This window comes from Lepidochelys olivacea (genome assembly GCF_965140295.1).
Source record: "Lepidochelys olivacea isolate rLepOli2 genome assembly, chromosome: 11".
In the NCBI taxonomy this organism is placed as follows: Eukaryota; Metazoa; Chordata; order Testudines; family Cheloniidae; genus Lepidochelys; species Lepidochelys olivacea.
Genome location: NC_140421.1, coordinates 22,901,705 through 22,922,674, shown reverse-complemented (window position 1 = coordinate 22,922,674; position 20,970 = coordinate 22,901,705). Strand labels below are relative to the sequence as shown.

The following is a 20,970-nucleotide window of genomic DNA, read 5'->3' as shown; positions in this document are numbered from 1 at the left end:
TACACATCTCTGTCTATAATTCAGAGTCCTTTCATAGAAGTGAGAAAATAATACAAAAAAATTAAATAGTTATTTTATTCTTCAATTACTCACTTGAATTTAAGTATTAGCATTCTTTCTTTTTTAGCATCACACCTTTGCTTCCTATGTGTATCTATCAATGTGTATGCTGGCAGGATTGTTTGACAAAACAGGGAATATTAATTGAATATTGTAAAAATGTTGATAAAAAGAGACTTTTCAGTGTATAATTATGAGTTTTCACATAAGAAACCTGATTCTAATACTTACGTTGACACAATCAGTGGAACAGAAACACATTGTGACTATCCAATCAAAACAGTTTAAATTTCTAGTGCTCACAACGAGTTGTTTACAAGCAAACTTCAGACCAAAAAATTATTCAGATATTTAGTGATTAATTTCGAATTACTATATTTGGGAAAGTCTTGCTCTATTTGCAGACAATTCATGAACAGAAAAAGAGGAGCAATTGTTCAAATAAATGGTTCGTACTGATTTACTTGCCCACATCAATCTTTTTTCTTAAGAGATAGCCCTGTATATTTCCCTTAAGATCCTGTATTAATTTCCTCTTAAGTCCTAACAATAAAGTATTATATACTCTAACATAACATATATACGGTCTCTTCCATTACCACTAGATAAAAATTCTTTTGCCTATAATTTTCAATCAGTCACTATATTGTTCAAAGAAGCTGACTGACAGCATAAGCATTATGTAAGTACTATATTTTCACATTTAATTCAGGATGGGAATGAGAGCATAAAGTATTCTGTGTCAGAATAAGCTAATGGATTGATTTAGCAACACTGAGGATGTACTGTGCTCAGATATGTCTGCAATTGCTCCATTTTCTTATAGGTGACAATTTCCAAAGATTATGGAAAAGTTATGAAAAAACATATGCAGAAGATGTAAAACTCCCCAATAGAAGTATGATTCTCACTTGGAGGTAGATCCTTGACTTTTGGAATATGGAAACATTCACGGAGGTGTTTCAGTTCATCTTCTTCATCTAAGTGCAAAGCAAGTTTCTGATCCGCTGGATTGCATCCTAGCTGCGAGGCAGTTTGTTCTAAAACAGTCACTGGGAACCCATGAGAAGATGAATCCATTTTCCAGTCATTCAATTTCACCTTAAAATGAAAAACATCATAGTTTAAATTCTACAGGATACATATTCACTAAGGGCTGATAAGACACCACTAATGCTGCTTTAGTTGACATTGAAGATTTATTTTATTCCAAGCTTTTATAAAGTGAAATATTTCAATGGGATGGCAAACTACAATTGATCAATTCAAGCATTTACAAGACAACATATTGCTGTAGCCCCAAATACAGATACAGTGCTGTTTCCTCTTTAAATTATATCAGCAGCTTCTAAATTCTACCACTGAACTGACAGCGGTAACAAGTTCTAGAGTGTCATTCACATTTGCAGAACTCAAAGCCAGGGACAGCATTATTATTTTATTGTTTCTTCAATCTGTGTTCTGAAAGAGAGCAGGTGTGTAGCTACATTTGAAGTTGTTTTCCAGTCTATGCAATCTTCAAACACTTTCAGCTTTTTCACTTACTGAAATAAATAAATAAAATATAATGAAAGTGAGAGAAAGAAAAAGGAAACACTGATGGCAGACAAAGGCATGATTGGAAGTGTTGTTTTCTAGAACTGGATTTGAAATGATATTTCACTCTTACTAGACCACATAACAGTTTGTGTTTAACATTATACTTGCTCTGCCCTGAGAAAGAGGGGGGAAAACACAGGCCAAGCAGTCAATGTGATAGGCCATATTTTCCAGAGTATGCAAACCACAAATGCAACATCTGCAAACCCACTAGTCTTCACATGAAAAACAGAGAGACCTAGAGGTGAAGTGTTTGGAGCATAAAAAACTACCCTTAATACATTTTTGATACATTTTCACAGGCTTATTTGAAAATTTGGCCTAACAGATTTTTTGTCAAAGAATATTTGCCTTTGAAGTACTTTTTTGTGAATTAACTATTATGTACTTTATGGGCCAGTTCTTACTGAACCCCTGCTATGTTCTGCAGCACAAGGAGCACTTGGAAAAACTGACTTAATCAGCTAGTTGGGCATTGGCCCAGTTTAAAGAAATCTCCAGGCAGCTAGAATGCACTCTACGTCACCCCCTTTAACAGCCCAAAGGAAAGGCTTCTATCAATTACACACTAGACCAGATCAGCTCTGAGAATTAGGGAAAGAAAACTGGTTTAAAGCCACCTTTCCCCAACCCCTCCAGCTATACCAAGCAGAACTCTGGTGCAATTGAGAACTGGGCCTATATTCTTCCACTCTTCTTACCTACATATACCTCCAGTAAAAATTATTCTACCATATAGCCAAATAACCTCCTGCAAATTCCTTGCTTTATTGATCTGGCTTTATTGTTCCATAAACCTACGGCTACTATAGTGAAAGGGGTCATATTAGATAGATAGATAGATAGATAGATAGATAGATAGATAGATAGATAGATAGATAGATAGATAGATACTCAGCCAGACACAAAATCAATACAAATGAAATCTTATAGTCACAGTGCACCATGTGGATGCTAGAGGGGATCCACAAAGGCACTCAAGTGCCTAAGTCTGGGGTTTAGGAGCTTAAGGCCCAGTTTTGGCTTCACTGTGATCCATAAAACTGCTGCCAAATGCTGTAGGCACCTAAACTCACTTGGTCCTAAGGTTTTAGGGTAAAAATTCCCCAGGCACTTGTGTTTCTACTCTGGGCATACACCCTGTTGCCTTACTTTAGGTGTCACAGTGCCTAAGAACCAGAACATTTCACAAGCTGGGGAAGACAGACATTCGGCCACCTAGGCTGTCTGCAGGGCCCAATCAGGTAGCTGTGCTAAGGCTGCCTATAGCTCGGGTCCCATTCAAAATCTGGCCAGAGGATGAGGTGGTAATATAACTGTTAGTCTAGTAGTTAGAACACTTGCCTAGGATGTGGGAGACAGAAGCTCAATTCCCGATTCTCTGCCCGAGGTGGAGGGGAGGGGACAGGATTTGAACAGGGGTCCCCCTCTGTCATAAATATAAAGGGAAGGGTAACTACCTTTCTGTATACAGTGCTATAAAATTCCTCCTGGCCAGAGGCAAACCCCTTTCACCTGTAAAGGGTAAAGAAGCTAAGGTAACCTAGCTGGCACCTGACCCAAATGATCAACGAGAGGACAAGATACTTTCAAATCTGGAGGGGGTGGGGGGGAGAACAAAGGGTTTGTCTGTCTGTGTGATGCTTTTGCGGGGAACAGATAAGGAAGGCAGCCTCAGAACTTCTGTTAAGTTAGTAAGTAATCTAGCTAGAAATGCATTAGATTTCCTTTTGTTTAATGGCTGATAAAATAAGCTGTGCTGGATGGAATGTATATTCCTGTTTTTGTGTCTCTTTGTAACTTAAGGTTTTGCCGAGAGGGATTCTCTATGTTTTGAATCTGATTACCCTGTAAGATATTTACCATCCTGATTTTACAGAGGTGATTCTTTTACCTTTTCTTTCATTAAAATTCTTCTTTTAAGAACCTGATTGATTTTTCAGTGTTCTTAAGATCCAAGGGTTTGAGTCTGTGTTCACCTGTACAAACTGGTGAAGATTCTTATCAAGCCTTCCCCAGGAAAGGGGGTGTAGGGCTTGGGGGGGATTTTGGGGGAAGATGTCTCCAAGTGGGCTCTTTCCCTGGTCTTTGTTTAAAACGCTTGGTGGTGGCAGCATACTGTTCAAGGACAAGGCAAAGGACCTTGGGAAAGTTTTAACCTAAACTGGTAAGAATAAGCTTAAGGGTTCTTGCATGCAGGTCCCCACATCTGTACCCTAGAGTTCGGAGTGGGGAAGAAACCTTGACACCCTCCTCTCAGAAGAAGTGGTTCCTCAATTTCTCCTGTTGATGCTGTTCCACTGTGGATAAATAATGAAAATGTTTGGAGCAGGGGGACTGGACCCAGGATCTCCCACCTCCCAAGTGGATGCCCTAAGTACTGGGCAACAGAATCATTCTCACACTCTCTGGTCCAATGATTGTCCTTTTGTGGATACATACTTAAATGGGTTAGAAAGAACAAGAATTATTTGGTGGCACAGTGGTTAGGGCACCCACCTGGGAGATAGGAGATCCCAAGTCCAGTCCCACTTTCATTATTTACCCACACTGGAACAACTTCAACAGGAGACGCTGAGGGAACCACAGGTCAGAATATCTTATAGCTCAGTGATTAGAGCACTTGACTGAAAAAATAGGAAACCCCAGTTTAAGCCCTTTTGTCAGAGGAGGGAATTGACCCAGGATCTCCTACCTCTTTGGCAAGTGTTCTAGCCACTGGGCTGTAAGCAGGCACTGCCTGCTGTGGTTGACTTGTGTAAACTGAGGCAGGCATGTAACTCATTCTGCAAGAAACAGCTTAGGCTCCTAAGCCCTCTGACTCCAGGAGCAGGGTTCCCATTCATGGATCGCTAAGCGGAGATAGGTGCTTTCATCCAGGCTGCAGGAAGGCACCTATCTGAGACAGCAGTGGGGCTTAGCAAACACACCTCTCGTCAGCATCTGCCATTGACTGGTTTAGGCTGCTCCCCACCTAGAATTCTGCCTTGTGTGGATCACATTCTAAGGTGTCTCAGTCTTTGTGGATCACAGTGGCACTGAGACCACTTAGAGAGAGAGATACAATGAGTCTGGTCTACAGCCTTAGCTAAAAGGCAGTTGGGAGTGGATGTGTCATTACACAAAGTAAAACTATTTCCCCATGTTTATTCCCCCCCTACTGTTCCTCACACGTTCTTGTCAACTGCTGGAAATGGCCCACCTTGATTATCACTACAAAAGGTTTTTTTTTTCTCTCCTGCTGGTAATAGCTCACCTTACCTGATCACTCTTGTTACAGAGTGTATGGTAACACCCATTGCTTCATGTTCTCTGTGTATACAAAATCTCCCCACTGTATTTTCCACTGCATGCATCCAATGAAGTGAGCTGTAGCTCACAAAAGCTTATGCTCAAATAAATTTGTTAGTCTCTAAGGTGCCACCAGTATTTCTTTTCTTCAGACACCACTGAGTCCCATAGGGAAGCCCTAGGAGGCAGCTGTAATTTAGGTGTCTGGGGCAGGTCTAAATTACACCAGGGGCCTCCTCTCCAGGCCTAATGTGATTTAAAACCACCTTACACCCCCACCTACCTCTTTTCTCCTAGGCTGCGAGGTCTGTTCTTCCCCTCTCAGAGGCACAGTATAAAATCTCACCCTTAGCCTTACTATTTGCTATTTTTAAATAAGGCCTATATATGCCCAATAGTTATCACCCTGAATTAATGACCACTGTACTTCAGATGACTGATATTTGCTTGTCAGGCAAATGATATTACTCCCACCCCCTACTTGAGGCATGATCCAAAGCCCATAGAAATAAAAGTGAGTCTTTCTATTAAGTCCAGTAGAGTTTGGATAAGGTCCTTTGTCCCCTGTCAATGCTGCATTTTGCTATATCTGATCAATGACTTCCATTTATTAAGATTCTTATTTATATCAAGTTTTGACAGCAAATAAAAAAACCCACAAATATCTAGATGCTATAAATGAATAATAACTGTTTGCAAGTATGTGATGTGTCATAAACATTATAAAATAGGATAAAACTACCAAAATAAAATCAATCAAAATCCCATTGAGGAATGAAATCCCAGAAACCCAGAGTTCCTGAGACCAGAATGAGTAAACGTTTGTGTCTTTGGAATAGGAGTTAGGCTTGCTGGATGCTAAACCATGAAAGCCTGTGCAGCCTTTATGGCATAATTGAGCATCCTAATTGCTGCTGAACAGAGCCATGCAATTATTCCATACAATTCTCAACATTGGATTTGTTATATCCTATCTGATATTTATTGAGAATTTTGTAAACACTGTTTTACCCAATTATTGACAGCTAACTGAAAAAAATATGTGCTGTATTCCTCTCCAGTTGAAATTGAGAGACCCATTAATGCAAAAGCCTCATCCTTCCTTGATGAATTCACTTCAGAATTCTGTCAAAATGGGGCAAGTTTTCACTAACTGAAACAAAAATGATCAGAACAAGGCTAATTTTTTTAAATTTAGTTGCGGTGATGTGATTTCCTCCTCTACTTTTGCTCCTTCAGCTTTCTGATGCCTATTTGGCTTTCTAGAGACAGCATTTATTTTTTATAACAGAAAAGAAGTGATGTTTCTCGTGGAACTGGGGTTACTGCCTGGCTGGTATTTGACTGGCCTGGTCAGCTTTTTTATGGATTTGCCAGTAGACAAAAAAAATAATTTAATCTGCCCCGGGGGGGGTGGGGGGGTGGTTCAAGTTTGTCTAAAGATTTGCAATATTATCACAATACACAAGGATATCTAATATTAAAAGTTTCTGAGTCCAGCTAAAATGCTGCAGTGTTCAGACTTCCACAGTTTAAGCACTAATAGATCAAAACTGTTGAAAATACAGCAGCTGTCTGCCCACCAACACACAAGTGCACCACGCATGTGTGATAGAGGATTTGAGTCACGCCAGAGTGAGGAGACATCGAAGGCATATTAAATCATGGAAGAATAGAGCGACAGTGCGAGTGATCCTACTACACCCCTGGGAAAAAAAAAAACTCACATCAGAAACTGCCCATTCAATGACAACAGGCTAAAACGAAACAGTCTGCAAAGACCGGCTGGCAAAATTTGCTGATGAAACAAAAGCCCGTTTGTTATCATTGATGTTATCAGTCTTATCTATACATGTTCTCTCTCTGGATACTGTAACTGGACTGTTGCATAGCTGCTTTGTGGTTGGGGGTTAGGGTTGGAGTGCAAGCTAGTTTCAAAACGGTGAAAGACTTGATTGTACATAGACCAGTACTTGCACTATTCAGTCCTGCATTGCTCACACTTGTGACTACTGATGCTTCTGATTATGGACTTGGGGCTGTCTTCACACAACTTCATGAGGAGAACACAGAGAGGACTGTGGCATTTGCTTCAAGGACACTAAGTAACGCTGAGAAAAAAATATTCTACAGTCATTATATAGTCTTTCAGCACAAATATCAGTTTTATCCTTGCATTTTCCATTTTAAAGCTACAAAACAAACATAAATGCCACTAATAGCAGTGTGGATATTTCTCTTTTGCCATTTATACATAGTTTACTAACTGAAAAAAAAATCTCAATGAGGAAATATTAACAAACTATCCTATCAAACTTACAGGGAAAGGAACTTTAGGTTAAGAATTATAATTAGATTATTTTTAGATCAATTTTATACTATTTTATAGTTCTATTCTCTGCCTATATAATTGTATCATCATATCTTCATTATTCAACTGTCCCCCAATATTTTCCTAAAATGTTCAGAGCTGATTACTCACGGTACTTTCCGCCTAACACGCTGCTGCCACAAGGCATGAGTCTTTACTTAAAGTTGAATCAGTAACGTCTTAAAAGAGGTTATCACATGAAGAAAATTTGTTCTGCTTTCTGCCCTCTAATAGCAGTTCACCAGGCTGCCAAAGGTAGTTTAACCCATAGAACTTTGATCTTTTCCAGGCTGCTGACCAAATAAATGTTTAAGAGGGTCATATGCACGCAATATAAATCCGTAGTCTCAAGGGTTAAAGACACTAGCTGAAAGCACCAATAGCATTACTACACGTGGTAAAGGACTAAAGAACTACAGACCTGCAGCGTTTAAAAAAACAAAGTTAAGTACAAGAGTCTGACCTAGCAACTCTTGGTCATGTTAGTAATTCTTATTCATATGAGTACAGTTTTCAAGATCCGTCCCTAAAAATGCAAGCCAAAGCAATTTGCTTTCTAAATTTACATCATCCTAACAGGGTTTTCAAAATACTGCATTAAATTCAAGTAAGTTACAGAACTATTAGCAATGGAAAAAATTCTAAATATAATATTCACAGCATGACTGCAACAATATAAAGACTGGAATTAATTAATTGGAATTAATTTGCAAACTGGATATAATTAACTTAGGCTTGAATAAAGACTGGGAGTGGATGGGTCGTTACACAAAGTAGAACTATTTCCCCATGTTTATTTCCCCCCCACTGTTCCTCAGACCTTCTTGTCAACTGCTGGAAATGGCCCACCTTGATTATCACTACAAAAGGTTCCCTCCTTCCCCCTCTCTCCTGCTGGTAATAACTCACTTTACCTGATCACTCTTGTTACAATGTGTATGGTAACACCCATTTTTTCATGTTCTCTGTGCCTATAAATCTCCCCACTGTATTTTCCACTGCAGGCATCCGATGAAGTGAGCTGTAGCTCACAAAAGCTTATGCTCAAATAAATTTGTTAGTCTCTAAGGTGCCACAAGTCCTCCTTTTCTTTTTGCTAATATAAAGACAAACAGTCAGTAAACATATAATTATATAATTAAATAAGTTACACAGTACAGTGTCACATCTGCAGCAAGAGAATGTGACAGACTGGAATTACAACAAACTCAGTTACTTAAAGTAACTTAGGCACATATTGACCTTAACATCAAACACTGACACAGTGTTAAAAGTAATTTCACAAAGCTCATCTTTCTACTCCATAGTAAAACTACATTACCCTGCAGTTAGCAGCCATTTCAGACAAAGAATGAGGAAGTTCTTAAACATGCAAACAACACTGTGGTAAGAACAGCTTTTTCCACAGACCTGCGTTTTCTATGTAAAGACTAAACAACACTGTCTCTGAACACGTGACCATCTGCAGTTAACTAGAAGTCAGATACATGAAACTTATTCCTCTGACCACAGCAAAATTGAATGCAACACTAAAAAGAAAACCAAAAAAACAAACAAAAAAACTATAAGCAATTTAACTTTCTCTCAAGTAGAGATACATTAATGGATCTTTGCTATCAGATTAGGGTGTGTTTACATTTGGTGCTGGGAATAGAATGTAGCCACAGCCATAGCTAAAAATAGAATGTATCTTCAGTGGTGCAAGTAGCTAGTCACACTGTTCCCTCTAAGCTGTGCGCGTGTGCACGCACACAGATCCTAAACCCTGCGCACACTGCAAAACACCGCGCGCACAAAAATTTGCACAGAAGCAAACAATTTGCACAGAAGAAATTTTTTGCGCACACGGCCTGTCAAAAATTAGAGGGAACATTGCCTAGCGACCCTGAGGTACATGCCTATTAGCTGGGCCCCTGCTGTCACTCTAGCCACACTCTGTTTTTAGCATACTAGCTGGGTCATAGCTAGTGTGGGTATGTCTCCTTCAGCTAGGATTTACATCCCCAGCTCCGAATGTAGACATACCTTTAGTGAACATCATAAACCAAATTCTCTTGCCAGACCTGAGGAGAAGGAGATAGACATTTGACTAGACATAACACTCAATTATGCAACCCTTGCTCACACTGAGCAGCACTTATTCACTTGAGTGGTACAACTGAAATAAATATTTTAACTGGCTGTTAGAAAGGGGATAGAAGTTAGAAAGTGCAGCAGGACTAGTCAAATTAAAAAACAAACAACCTGGGAGATGGGTGAGTAAAACAGATGAATAAATATAGGTAGCCTACAACCAAGAGTCAGCAGCCTTAGTACGGATGGTGGCAGACGGATGAGCAGTATGAAGTGCAATTTACATAATATGGATATCTAGTAGCGCATATATTTTAATTTTTATGTTTGTCAAAATTCAGTCACTTTGTGGTAGATGAAAATGAAAAGCATTAGCAATTGTTTGTCTATTAAGCCTCTGATGTGTCAGCTAAAAGGGGCCCTGGATTGGCCCTATGTGAATTAAGACATATGTACCTCCATCCATCTCACTCACCATCTGTGTCTTCGCAAAAAGAAAAGGAGTATTTGTGGCACCTTAGAGACTAACCAATTTATTTGAGCATGAGCTTTCGTGAGCTACAGCTCACTTCATCGGATGCATACCGTGGAAACTGCAGTAGACTTGGGTCTTTGTGTGGTGTTTAGCAGTCACTCAGAGACAAGCTGCTGTACAGAGATATGCTTCATTCAGTATCTCAGCTTCAATTGCCTCTGTGTTAAATATCTTTAAAAGTACAGTCCCCACAACTTCCTTTCCCAGCCAAATTTAACAACCATGAACAATCAACATTTATATAAATACAGACCTTCAAATATTTATAACCACCCTACTAATTACATTTACTAACGATATTCTATTAGTCTCTGAGGTACCTTGTACTCTCTCTTGATATCTCCCTTGAGATATCAATACAACTGTTGTCAGGAGGAAGTAAGTCAATTTGTTCTGATGGTTTCATGTCCTAGGACTTATCTGTCTTAACCTGTTTTGGTTGGTCCCTTTCTCAGAACTATTCAGGCAAAAGTGAAGGCTCAGTGCTTCTTATTCTCCCACTAAAATAAAAAATAACATTACCTTCTGTCTGTCTTCCTTTTTACTGGCATTCATTGCTGGCAGATAGAGAATGAATCACTGTTTGAACTTCCACTGGTTGCCTTTCACATTTCCAGAGAGCGTCAGCTCCAGTGGAGATTTTAAGTTCTCTGTTCTTCCACTCAGGCTATTTTCTTAATTTCTTTTTCATCATGGTACCTTGGGGCATTCAGTAATCACAGACAAAGTGCTTGACAAATCTGCTTCATTCAGTGTCTCAGTTCCAACAGCCTCTGAGTAACATAACTTTAGCTTCTTAAAGTTACAGTACCACACTCCACATATCCAGGAAAACCCTTGTTTAGAGCTTGTCTAGTTCTTGTTAACGTGAAAGCAGGCTCATGCTCCAAACGGTGGGAGAGAGGTCTTGTTATATGGGAAGAGAGGAGAGCGCCTCTGCTGGTGTTGAAGAGTCCATCCATCCATTAATATGAACAGGATGAGGTTGGGCTCAGGCCATTGAAAGCCCAGTGTTAGGAAGCAAATGCAAGCAACACTGGAGGCAACTGGGCTGGATATGTTATGAAGATCAACCCCAGTAAGAGCAACCAGAGGAGGAAACTAGGTCAACTAAAGCTCACTGTTAAGAAATGAGATGTTGGAGTGGAGGTGTTTGGGGAGAAACATGGTTATGTTTAGGTACATATTTAGATGATTAAGTGGTTAGGTGCAGGGCTATGTATGACCATATAGGTAGGCTAGGACTAAGGATGCTGCAGAACGAGAACATCTCTGAATAGCAGATTTCCAGGCTCATTTTTAGGACCATAGGGTGCTCAGCACTGCTATACCAGGCACTGTGACCCAAGGCCAGTGGTGTGCCATGACTGCTGCTTGTTAATACCATTCAGAATTGTCTCATTGTTGCCTTCCTCTACCCTTCTGTTTGTTTTACCCATCTGTCATCTCCTCTTATATTAAGACTCTAAGCTGTTTAGGGCAGATGAAGTCTTTTCATTATGTGTGCACTGCACCTAGATCAATGGGAACCTTGTTTCCTTATTGGGGCCTCCAGGTCATACTGCAATACAGCCAATCAACCACAGTGCCCCCACCATAATACTGATATAAAAAATGTATACAACATTTTTCTCCCAATCCTACCTAGAGAATAAATATTTTTTAAAACCCCTGTTCAAATACATAAGAAAAAGAAATGAGATTATCCAATAACGTGGCTATTTTGATACTGTGTTCCAGGGCATGTAGTTCATGGAAGTAGCATATTTTGCCCTGTTACAACTACCACCAATCACGCTTATTGCTGGAAGACTCTACAGTGCATGTGTCATAAATATAAAGGGAAGGGTAACCACCTTTCTGTATACAATGCTATAAAATCCCTCCTGGTCACAGGCAAAATCCTTTCACCTATAAAGGGTTAAGAAGCTAACGTACCTGACCCAAAATGACCAATGAGGGAACAAGATACTTTCAAATCTGGAGCAGGGAAAAAAGTTTTTGTCTGTCTGTGTGATACCTTTGCTGGGAACAGGTCAAGGATGCAAGCCTTCCAACTCCTGTAAAGTTAGAAAGTAATCTAGCTAGAAAATGCATTAGGTTTTCTTTGTGTTTTGGCTTGTAAAATTTGCTGTGCTGGAGGAAATGTGTATTCCTGTTTTTGTGTCTTTTTGTAACTTAAGGTTTTGCCGAGAGGGATTCTCTATGTTTTGAATCTGATTACCCTGTAAAGTATTTACCATCCTGATTTTACAGAGGTGATTCTTTTACCTTTTCTTTCATTAAAATTCTTCTTTTAAGAACCTGATTGATTTTTCAGTGTTCTTAAGATCCAAGGGTTTGGGTCTGTGTTCACCTGTACCAATTGGTGAGGATAATATTATTAAGCCTTCCCCAGGGAAGAGGCTGTAGGGGGGATATTGAGGGGGGGGGAAGAAGACTCCAAGTGGTCTCTTTCCCTGTTCTTTGTTTAAATCGCTTGGTGATGGCAGCATACTGTTCAAGGACAAGGCAAAGTTTGTACCTTGGGGAAGTTTTTAACCTAAGCTGGTAAGAATAAGCTTAGGGGGTCTTTCATGCAGGTCCCCACATCTGTACCCTAGAGTTCAGAGTGGGGAAGGAACCTTGACAGCATGTGTGTGCAAATGATGGTTAAATTAAGCAAACACATTTAGCTGTAATAAAGACCAAGTCTTGTATCTCTCTAGAAGGCTGATGAAGGCCTTTCAGCAGCAGAACTGGTCTGGTTCATCCGCTCAAAGGGGAATGGGGAAGCTGTGCAGACAGTGCTCTACCTTTATACAACTTGATTCTGTTGTCTCTGCTTGGGAAGACTAAACATTTTCAGAACATTCAGCTCAGAGTCTCACATCAAGATTAATTGACCAAATCATCCACAGATGTCATCCCAAGGCACAGCGAACTTCAACACCTCAAGCTAAATGGCAGCAACTGCCTAGTAAATTCTAGTGTAAAATCTTTGCTCTTTCTCCACTGAGTTTGTTATTCCTGTTTTGTTCCTTCCAAAAGTCCTTTGAGACCCTCCCTTCCTCCAGAGTTCCAGGCACATTAAAATCCCTAGTAACTCCTGGCTACTGGAGGGGTTTCACCTGCTCCCGCTTAATCCAGAAGTCTGGCCCTTGAGTATCCTCAAGTACAGGGTTATGTTTTAACCTCTTGCAGGAATAGGCTGGACCAAGTCTACACATTCATGTCAATTTACAGGCAATAGCTCATCCTGCTTCTGTCAGGTTCTAATTTTGGCACTGAGTAAATCTGTGAAATTGTCAGATCTTCATTCCATTTTACTTGACCATGTGTTGTAGAAATCAGGCAAGGTACTAACAAACTTCAACAGGACTTTGTTTTTAAAGTGGAAACCTCTTTATCAAGCTGCTGCTGCACCCTCGATAGCTTTCACTCAGCCTCCTCAACTCCTCCCCACTCCTTCCTGTTTCCTGTCCTTTCAGACTCCCAACAGCCAGTGCTCCCAGTTCTAATAATTACAAGCAGCATCTAAACACCACATTCCCTCCTCTCTTAAGAAACTCTCCCAATTCAAATAAACATTGTTGTTCTCACCACAGGAACAAATATGAAACAAGACACTATACTGTTGGCAGAAATATTACACTGAAAACACTGTAGATGTTACATAACATAGTCCCTCATCCAGATAGGTGGTTGTCTGGGTCTGACAGGCTGTCTCTCAAACCCCGGTTCCAGTGCAATGTCTTGTTGTGTTGATACTACGGTGAAGTCTTCCAATGCAGAGTGGGTGTTGGCATAATCTCCTCTTGGTGCATAGGCAGGTGCAAGATAAGAAACATTCTATACCCACCCATCAGAAAGTCGATAGGTGTAAGATCCCTTCTTCTCTATGATTTTAAGAGGAGCTGTGAATTTATGGTCCCCTTTGCGTAAAATTCCAGGTTTTCATATTCTAACGAAGGAACCACAGTCAGACTTTGGTTCCTTAGCACCCCACCGCTTGTCTGTGAAAGTCTTATATTTTGCTTGGTTCTGTTCAACTGATTTCTCACATCGTCCTCGGTTGGGGGCTCAGGTCATGCCTTTAACAATCCAGCAATGTTTAGTTTAGTATTCATTTGTTTCCCATGCAGTAACTCTGCGGGTGATCTTTGCGTTGTGGCATGTCATGTAGCCCAGTATACTTGCAAGAAATCAGTATTCAGAGTAGCAGCCGTGTTAGTCTGTATTCGCAAAAAGAAAAGGAGTACTATGCCACTAGTACTCCTTTTCTTTTTAAGAAATCAGTAGTGAATGTTATCCATAATCACCCTTCCAGTTTAGCTGTTTGCAAACTTTCTTTCAAACTTCTGTTAAACCGTTCTATTTCCTCATTGGCTTGAAGATAATATAGGGATGCCCTTCTGTGTAAAATGCTCCTCTCTGCTAGAAAAGTTTCAAACTCCAGGGAAGTAAATTGACTACCATTATCTGAAACCAGTTCTTTGGGGTTACCTTCCCTGCTAAAAATTGAAGAAAGGAACTTAATTACTGTAGCAGAAGAGATTTGCAATGTAAACGCTACCTCAGGCCATTTACTGAAATACTCTGTTAAAGTGATGGCATAACGGCAGTCAATTGGAGCAGTATCAAAGGGTCCTACAATGTCAATTGCTACTTTTTCCCATGCAGATTCAGGAAGAGGAACAGGCTGTGATGGAGGGGTACATGTCACTGCTGTCATATCATGCATTTGGCAAGTGACACAGGATTTTATGAGTGCTTCTGATTGAGAGTCCATCCCTGGCCACCAATACGGATCCCGTAGTCGGTGTTTGGTTTTGACAATTCCTTGATGAGTATCGTGTGCCAGGTGTAGGAGTTTTGACTGTAATTCTTCTGGCACAAGTAGCCGGTGTGTACCTCGTAGCACACAGCCATCAAGCAAAGAAAGTTCATCCCGAACTCTAAAATCAGAGAGCAAAACTGGGTCAAGGTTTAGGGTGACTGGGCCATCTCTTTGTCAGAAATTCCCATAGTTTTTTTTTAATTGGACAAGCTAAACAAGCAGCTTGAAATTGTTCTCTTGTAACTGCAGTAAGAGTGCTTGTAATAAGTGCAACTACTACATCCTCATCCTCCGGTGGACCATCTGGTGAAGGCAAAGGCAGGCGAGAAAGGCAATCAGCTACCACATTTTGGTTTTCAGGCTTATATTCCAGTTCAAAATTGAAAGAGAGTAGTCTTGCAGACCATCTAGCAATACGATATCCTGCTCTTCCCAGTCCTTTTGTGGTGAGCAACATTGTCAAAGGGCTGTGGTCTGTGCACAACTTGAATGTGCGGCCCCATAGGTAAGTTCTCAATTTTTCAGTAGCCCAGACAAAAGCAAGTGCTTCTTTTTCAACTGTAGAATATTTTCTCTCAGCATTACTTAGTGTCCTTGAAGCAAATGACACAGTCCTCTCTGTGTTCTCCTCATGAAGTTGTGTGAGGACAGCCCCAAGTCCATAATCAGAAGCATCAGTAGTCACAAGTGTGGGCAATGCAGGACTGAATAGTGGAAGTACTGGACTATGTACAATCAAGTCTTTCACCATTTTGAAACTAGCTTGTGCATCCATTGTCCACACTAAGGCTGAACTTCTCCGTACTAATTCTCATAACAGTTCAATGACAGAAGCATAATTGGGAATGAATTTTGCATACCAGGAGGTAAGACCCAAGAAGGAACGTAAGGTTTGCAAATCTGTTGGAGGAGGAACATTTGTAATTGCCAGGATACGATCTGGATCAGGTTTTAGTCCAGCCTGTGAAATTGTATGCCCCAGAAAGGAGAGTTCAGTTTGTCTAAATTTGCATTTGGACCGATTGAGCTTGAGGCCTGCTTTGCTGATGCAGTTTAGTACAGACTGCAGGTTATTGTCATGCTCCTCAGAAGTATTTCCAAATACGATAATATCATCCAGATAGCACTGAACTCCATGTTGATTCTTCAGAATCAATTATACCATTTTTTGGAAGGCACTTGGGGCAGATGTGAGATGTATGGAACACGTTTAAAACGAAATGGTCTCTCATGTGTAATAAAGCTGTGAGGTCTCTGCTATCTTCATACAACATAACCTGGTGGTATGCACTCTGCAAATCAAGAGTAGAAAACATCTTTGCTCCACGGAGTTCTGCAAATACTTCTTCTATGTGAGGAAGAGGATGGCTGTCAATCACAATAGCTCTATTTGGCTCCCTTAAGTCCACACAAAGATTAATGCCTCCACCCTTCTTCTGCGTCAGTACTATAGGTGAAACCCATTCCGAGGAGTCAATCCCTTCAATAATGTCCTTTTGAACAAGTTTTCTAAGTTCCTCTGAAACAGCTTCCCTGACTGAAAATGGTAAGCACCGTAACTTCTGTCATACAGGCATCACATGATTCCGCATTTTAACTTTATGCAGAAACCCATAAGCACAGCTGAGTTTCTCCTCAACCTGGTGTTGGGTCCCAGCTGAAACCGGTGTGTGTACTGCAAGAGTACTTTGCTGAGGAGGATCAATTCATCCATTAACTACCCTGAGATTTAAAGCAGCCAATAAATCTCTGCCAAGGTCAGGAGTGCCTTTGTGGACAATGTAGAACTCTGCAGTTACACAGCAATCACCAAAAGTAAGTATTGCTGGCAGGCAGACATGTACTGAAATATGGTTTTTCAAATAGCACACCAAGTGAAGTTTGGGTTCAGTAAGAGGCACATCTTTAAAGTAATTCAAAGAGATGGAATCAGGTAGTATAGATACTGCTGAGACAGTGGCCAACATTAGCTGAATAGAGTGTGATTTGCCTGAGGGTATGGTGGAAACATTTACAGTGCACTTTATTTGTTCTGGAATATGTGCAGTAGTGATTTTGTCCATGCACAGCACAGTAACATCTGGTATTGTAACTCCATGCATCTGTTGATTGAATTGGCTTCTGTGACATCAGCAAAATGCCCAATCTTTTTGCAATGATTGCACTGAGCTACTTTTGCTGGACATCCTGTGTAGCTTGCAAGGTGTTGTGGGGATCCACAGCGAAAGCATGATTTTTTCTGTATTTTGAATTTGCTGATTCAGTGGTTTTCCATTAGTTTTCCTCTTGTAATTGTTTATCTGCAGTGATAGTGAACTTTTCTGCAAAGGAGTCACAGCCTGGACTGAGCCTTCTGTATCCATGCTCATTATTTTGGCTTCAGCTATAGCTGACTCAATCTGAGTAGCAATGGTTATTGCTTTTTCTAGTGTAAGTTGTGGTTCTAGACGTAAGCATTCTCTTACATGAAGCATGATTGTTTTCTCAATGAGCTGGTCTCTAATCATCTCATCTGCCATATTCCCAAAGTCACAAGTTACAATCAGACTCCTCAGGGAAGCAATTTCAATTCCCAGTTTCAATGAAGTCACACAAATGAGGGTCATTCTTGTCAGTTGCCAGCATTACAGTCTCCCCTGGTTTCTGCTCACACTGGCGAAATCTGTAGCGATTAGCTACTACATTCACTTTTGGCACAAAAAAGTTCTTTAATGCAGTGAGTGCAGTCTCATATTTATTGTCTGCAAGGGGAAAAGTGTAAAACATATGCTGCCCTTCTGCTCCAAGGCAGTGGATTAGCAGAACACACTTTCTTACTTCAGAAATCTCTGTAGTACTGATTGCAAGCAGATAATTCTCAAACATATGGATCCAGGCAGTAAAAGCAATTGGAGGCTCACCTGGGCTTTGTAAAAAGGGTGCAGGTGGGTTCAGAGGCAGAAGATCCATCCTCGTCGCAAAAATGTTGTAGCAACTAGGCAAGGTACTAACAAACTTCAATAGGATTTTATTTTTAAAGTGGAAACCTCTTTACCAAGCTGCTGCTGCACTCACGGGAGCTGTCACTCAGCTTCCTCAACTCCTCCTCCCTCCTTCCTCTTTCCTGTCCTTTCAGACCCCCAACAGCCAGTGCTCCCAGTTCTAATAATTACAAGCAGCATCTAAACACCACACCATGTTCCCCTCTCCCTCATGCTTTCTCCTGACTTCTCTCCATAGTTATGATCCTTCCTTCTAAATTTATACAACAGCATTGAAGTAGCTCCTGTGAAACTCACTACCCTTTTGATGGCCAAACTGAGCTTCCAGAATCTTCTTGCTTGTTTGACACACTTTTCCCTTCTTTTCTCTTCATTTGAGTTTTCAAATGTGGGTTCCTCCACCCATCATGTAACCTACAGCTGTCCTCTTCTCTCTTCATGCTTCTGTACAGTTGTCATTTTCATTCCCTTATCAGCCTTTAAGCTAGTATTAGTGGTTCAAGGTCCATTTTTCAAGTACAGTATGTTAGAAAAATAAGTAGAAATAAGAAACTCAGAACCTATAGGTTTGTATACAGTAGTAGCTGGGAGAATCTCTGACCATGCATTAGCATTGGTGGTACCGACAGTGGGATGATAATAAAAAAAAAAAAAGTGTTCAGGTGTTTTACCTCTGTCTCACCTAGAACTACTCCAGACAAGGGTATTTAAACAAGAATGGTTACAATGCCTGAGCCCTGTCTATACTAGTGCTCCCAGTCTGGATAATCTCAATGGAGCTGCAACAGTGGTAGAGCAACGCTAGGATAGATGCAGCCTATGGGTATCCCAATGAACTAGCAAAGGGCTGCCTTCTGATACCCTTTTGATCTGCTTAAAGCAACAATATTCAACAGAATTATACAAATATTCCATCTGGAGCAATGAGGAGTTGGCCACTGGAAAGTTCCCTGCTGCAAAGGACAACTTATTGCTGCTCATTATCTTGATTTATTGCAGAGGAATAGGGGACTTTTCACATATTTTTACAGTTTAGTGGATATTTGTAGTACTGTATAGCAAGGGGACAACCCAGGCATTTGGAAATCCAGTGAGCTTTCTTTTACTCACCCATTTTCGCTAGTAAGCCTGACCCACCAAATACATAGCAGCAGTTGAGGTGCTAATGAAGGGTAAACTTTATTTCTAGGCCACTAGAGACACTGTGAACAAAGAAACCCTTGATGATATCCTTTTACAGTCACAGAGATTTTAACTGCCGCTTAGCATACTTAGGCTACGTCTATGCTTGCAGCTGGGTTGTGATTCCCAGCCCGTGCCGACATACTCACGTTTGCGCTCATCAAGCTGGTGCGCTGAAAATAGTGGCATAGCCATGGTAGCATGGGCAGTTGCAAGCAGAGGCGTGGGCTACCTGCCCCAACTACATCCCTGGTGCAGGTTTGTACTCACAAGCTAGCTCATGCCGCTGCTCCTTGTGCTATCCCAGCTACAGTACTAATTTTAGCACGCTGGTGGGCTGAGAGCTGGCGTAAGTATGTCTAAGCAAGCCAGGAATCACAGCCCTAGTGCCAAGTGTAAATGTAGCCACAGTTTGACTTCCACATCCTAGCATGGAAATATCATTTTGGACTGGACAAAGTAAGGAAAAGGGATTGGGACAGCAGAGTCTTGGATCCACCCATTCACTCCCCCTTATTTGCCCATTCCCCATAGGTGCTGGTACTAGAGGTGTGGAAGCACCCCTAACTTGAAGTGGCTTCCATCATATACAGGGTTTAACAGTTTGGTCCGATGGTCTCAGCACCTCCACTATACAAATTGTTCCAGCACCCCTGCATTTGTAACGCCGACAGACGCTAGTCGTCAGCGGGCAGGATTGAACCTGGAACCTCTGGATCTTATGTATGAGCCTCTACTGCACGAGCTAAAAGCCAGCTGGCTGTTAGTGAAGGCTGTAGAGCAGACTCATTTTCTCTCTCTCTCTTTAAGTGGTCTCAATGCCACTAGATGGGACAGAACACCACACCCAGCAGTGTGTGGGTTACACATTCACCTGTATGAGGCTGTGTTTTAATGGCTTCAAAAGTTGTTTTTACAGTGAGATAATAAACATAATTATTATCTCACTGTAAGATCTTAAGTGGAGCCAAGACACTTGCAGTGTTTACCAGGAGGTAGGTAGGCAAGGTCATCACTGTACAATTTGCTAGGGTTGACCCTGCCCAGGGCCGTCCCTAGCCATTTTGGTGCCCTATGCAGCCCCCCCCCCCAGTGGGGAGGGGGGGCCCAGGAATCCGTAGGGTGGGCAGGAGAAGGCTTGGGGGGGGCATGAGGGAAACCGTCCCCCCAGCATAAGCCAGCAGCATGGAGCGGGCTGGGGCCAGGTCACTGCACATACCACCACACAGTGAGTGCAGGCCTGACCCCTGCTGCAGTTGTCAGGGGAAGGGGTGGAGTGGGGGTGGAGCAGGGGCGGGGGCTTTGGGGAAGGGGTGAAGTGGGAATGGGGCTGGGGCGGAGCACGAGTGGGAAGAGGCGGGGCTGGGGCTGGAGCAGCACGCAGCTGCATACTTTGTGTATGGGTAAGGACAGCCCTGACCCTGCCTTGTCTTGCTGTGTTTTTCCACAGGACAGTTTAAACTGCTTTAGTTATCCTTCCCCCTCCTCCCTACCCGCGCACCCTTCTTTGGTCAGTGAAAAGGAGCCCTGAGACAGTGAGTAGAGGCCACTTTGTGTGTTCTCTCCCCATGCAATGTCCTGAGACACTGGTAGACCATGAATGTAAGTTAGGGTACATCTTTACTGCCTACTTCCTTGCCTGGTCATGCAGGTGATAAGACAATTTTGCTTATTATTTGTCACCTGCACAAGTACGATCAGGAATGACCAAAGGAATAGGGAGCCCCTTTAGAATCAAAGCCACACTTCAATTTGTCATAGTATTTATTTGTAAACACATATACTGACCTCTATACTTTCCCCTCTGAATTCTGGGAAATATGTCCCTTATCTAGATTTAGCCTTTGAGTTTCCAATAAACTCATTATGCAGTGAACTAGAAAACAAACTGGTCCGAGACTAAATGAACTCTTGCCAGTATCTGACTTCCTACAGATGTTTATAATCCTCAGATATTCCCCTTACTTGAACCAAAGATTTCAGGCAGTGACTCATCTTTCTGAGGAGCCTTATTAATATTTCCTAAGGCATTATTACACCATTATAAACCAGCTACCTC

At 41.4% G+C, this 20,970-nt stretch overlaps 1 protein-coding gene across 5 annotated transcripts in view; it reads right to left on the bottom strand.

Moving 5' to 3' along the window:
* KYNU (kynureninase) overlaps window positions 1–8,707 on the bottom strand; it is an 89,781-nt gene extending 81,074 nt beyond the window's left edge. For 2 of the 5 annotated variants that reach the window (XM_084642554.1, XM_084642553.1), the window contains exons 1-2: window positions 8,643–8,707; window positions 972–1,161 (exon numbers count right to left, since the gene is read on the bottom strand). In XM_084642554.1, the coding sequence (XP_084498680.1) occupies window positions 972–1,161; window positions 8,643–8,660 (208 nt within the window). In that variant the 5' untranslated portion in view covers window positions 8,661–8,707. Of the gene's footprint in view, window positions 1–971; window positions 1,162–7,432; window positions 7,638–8,642 lie in introns of those variants that run through there. The other 3 variants (XR_014713490.1, XM_084642551.1, XM_084642552.1) reach the window with 3 other exon arrangements.
* Between the last annotated feature and the right edge of the window lie 12,263 nt (window positions 8,708–20,970).